The 1,659-nt window shown below is 56.0% G+C and overlaps 1 protein-coding gene across 1 annotated transcript in view; it reads left to right on the plus strand.

Moving 5' to 3' along the window:
- Positions 1 to 1,348: 1,348 nt before the first annotated feature.
- LOC119284104 (succinate dehydrogenase subunit 5, mitochondrial-like) overlaps positions 1,349 to 1,659 on the plus strand; it is a 4,421-nt gene continuing 4,110 nt past the window's right edge. The window contains exons 1-2 of the mRNA XM_037563373.1: positions 1,349 to 1,498; positions 1,589 to 1,655. Of these exons, the coding sequence (XP_037419270.1) occupies positions 1,395 to 1,498; positions 1,589 to 1,655 (171 nt within the window). The 5' untranslated portion in view covers positions 1,349 to 1,394. The remainder of the gene's footprint in view (positions 1,499 to 1,588; positions 1,656 to 1,659) is intronic.

Below are 1,659 nucleotides of genomic sequence, written 5' to 3' on the forward strand. Positions count from 1 at the left end.
GGAGGTAAAGATTTATATATGGGAAGTCCTGTTTCGGGCATCGGGACAAGTTTCGGGGTTATCGGTATTGTACCGGGACCACCGGAGGGGTCCCGGGGGCCCACCGGGTGGGGCCACCCATCCCCGGGGGCCACATGGGCTGTAGGGGGTGCGCCTTGGCCTGCTTGGGCCAAGGGCACCAGCCCCACTAGGCCCATGCGCCTAGGGTTTCCAAGGGGGAGGAGTCCTACTAGTGGAAGGCACCTCCTAGGTGCCTTGGGGGGGAGGGAAACCCCCCTAGGCCGCCGCACCCCCTAGGAGATTGGATCTCCTAGGGCCGGCCACCCCCCCTTGGCACCCCTATATATAGTGGGGGAGAGGAGGGACTTCATACCTGAACGCCTTGGCCTTTGGTTGCCTCCTTCTCCCTCTCCAACACCTCCTCCAACTCCATAGCGCTTAGCGAAGCTCTGCCGGAGTACTGCAGCTCCATCAACACCACGCCGTCGTGCTGCTGCTGGTGCCATCTCCCTCAACCTCTCCTCCCTCCCTTGCTGGATCAAGAAGGAGGAGACGTGGCCGTTCCGTACGTGTGTTGAACGCGGAGGTGCTGTCCGTTCAGCGCTGGTCATCGGTGATTTGGATCACGTCGAGTACGACTACATCATCCCCGTTCTTTGAACGCTTCCGCTCGCGATCTACAAAGGTATGTAGATGCATCTAATCGCTCGTTGCTAGATGAACTCCTAGATGATCTTGGTGAAACGAGTAGGAAAATTTTTGTTTTCTGCAACGTTCCCCAACAGATGGCACTCAGATGTATCGAGAACACGAGGGAATTGGAGACACCGGGAGAGAAGCAACCATTTCTCGACGAATCCGACAACCTAGTACCTTCTCAAGTTCTCTAGGTAGTCCAACAAACATGCCTCCTAGTAGCACTAGGTATACAACCATTTCTTGAAAGACCGTAGGCCATGAACTTAATTGACAAGGTCAATCAGCTCTTGACGTCGCACCGCACCTTGCGGTGCATTAAGAGCCATTGCTGAACCATCTCCACAAAGTTCAACTCTTGTGTACCGCTTCATGATTGGCATGGTGAAGCCATTCTTCCTCTTCGAGAGATTGTGCCTGTAACTTTCAGAACAATACCGTGCAGTGTGCTCACTGCCTTCTGAATTTTAAGAAACATGAATGCTTTTTTTACCCAGGAGGAATTCATGCTATTAAGGAATTTTCCATATTTTTTTTTGAGCAAAAATGGCATCGTCACACGAGACCCCAGGCCCAGAATCAACGAAGCCGAAGAGGGCCTATAGAAAAAGGAAAAATAAATAAACCCGAGCGAATTCGCCAACAACCCCCAAAGCCGCAACCCGCAAGCGAAAGAGAGAGGAAGAAGAGAGAAAAAAATGGCATCGTCGGCCCGCGCCGCCGCCTCCGCCGCGAGATCGGCTCTCCGCCGGGCGCCCCTCACCGCCTCCTCGTCCTCTTCCGCCGCCGGGATCCTCCGCAGGTAGGTTTCTGCTAGGCGGTCCAAGAGATCGATCGATCGATGGGTGGGTGGGTGGCTGCGGGCGCGTGCTCACGTCGAGATTCCCTGCAGGTCGGCGGCGGCGGGCCTGGGGACGCGGATGCCCCTGCACAGCGCGGCGTCGGCGGCGCGCCTCGGATCCT

This window comes from Triticum dicoccoides, chromosome 4A (genome assembly GCF_002162155.2).
Source record: "Triticum dicoccoides isolate Atlit2015 ecotype Zavitan chromosome 4A, WEW_v2.0, whole genome shotgun sequence".
Taxonomy (NCBI): domain Eukaryota; kingdom Viridiplantae; phylum Streptophyta; class Magnoliopsida; order Poales; family Poaceae; genus Triticum; species Triticum dicoccoides.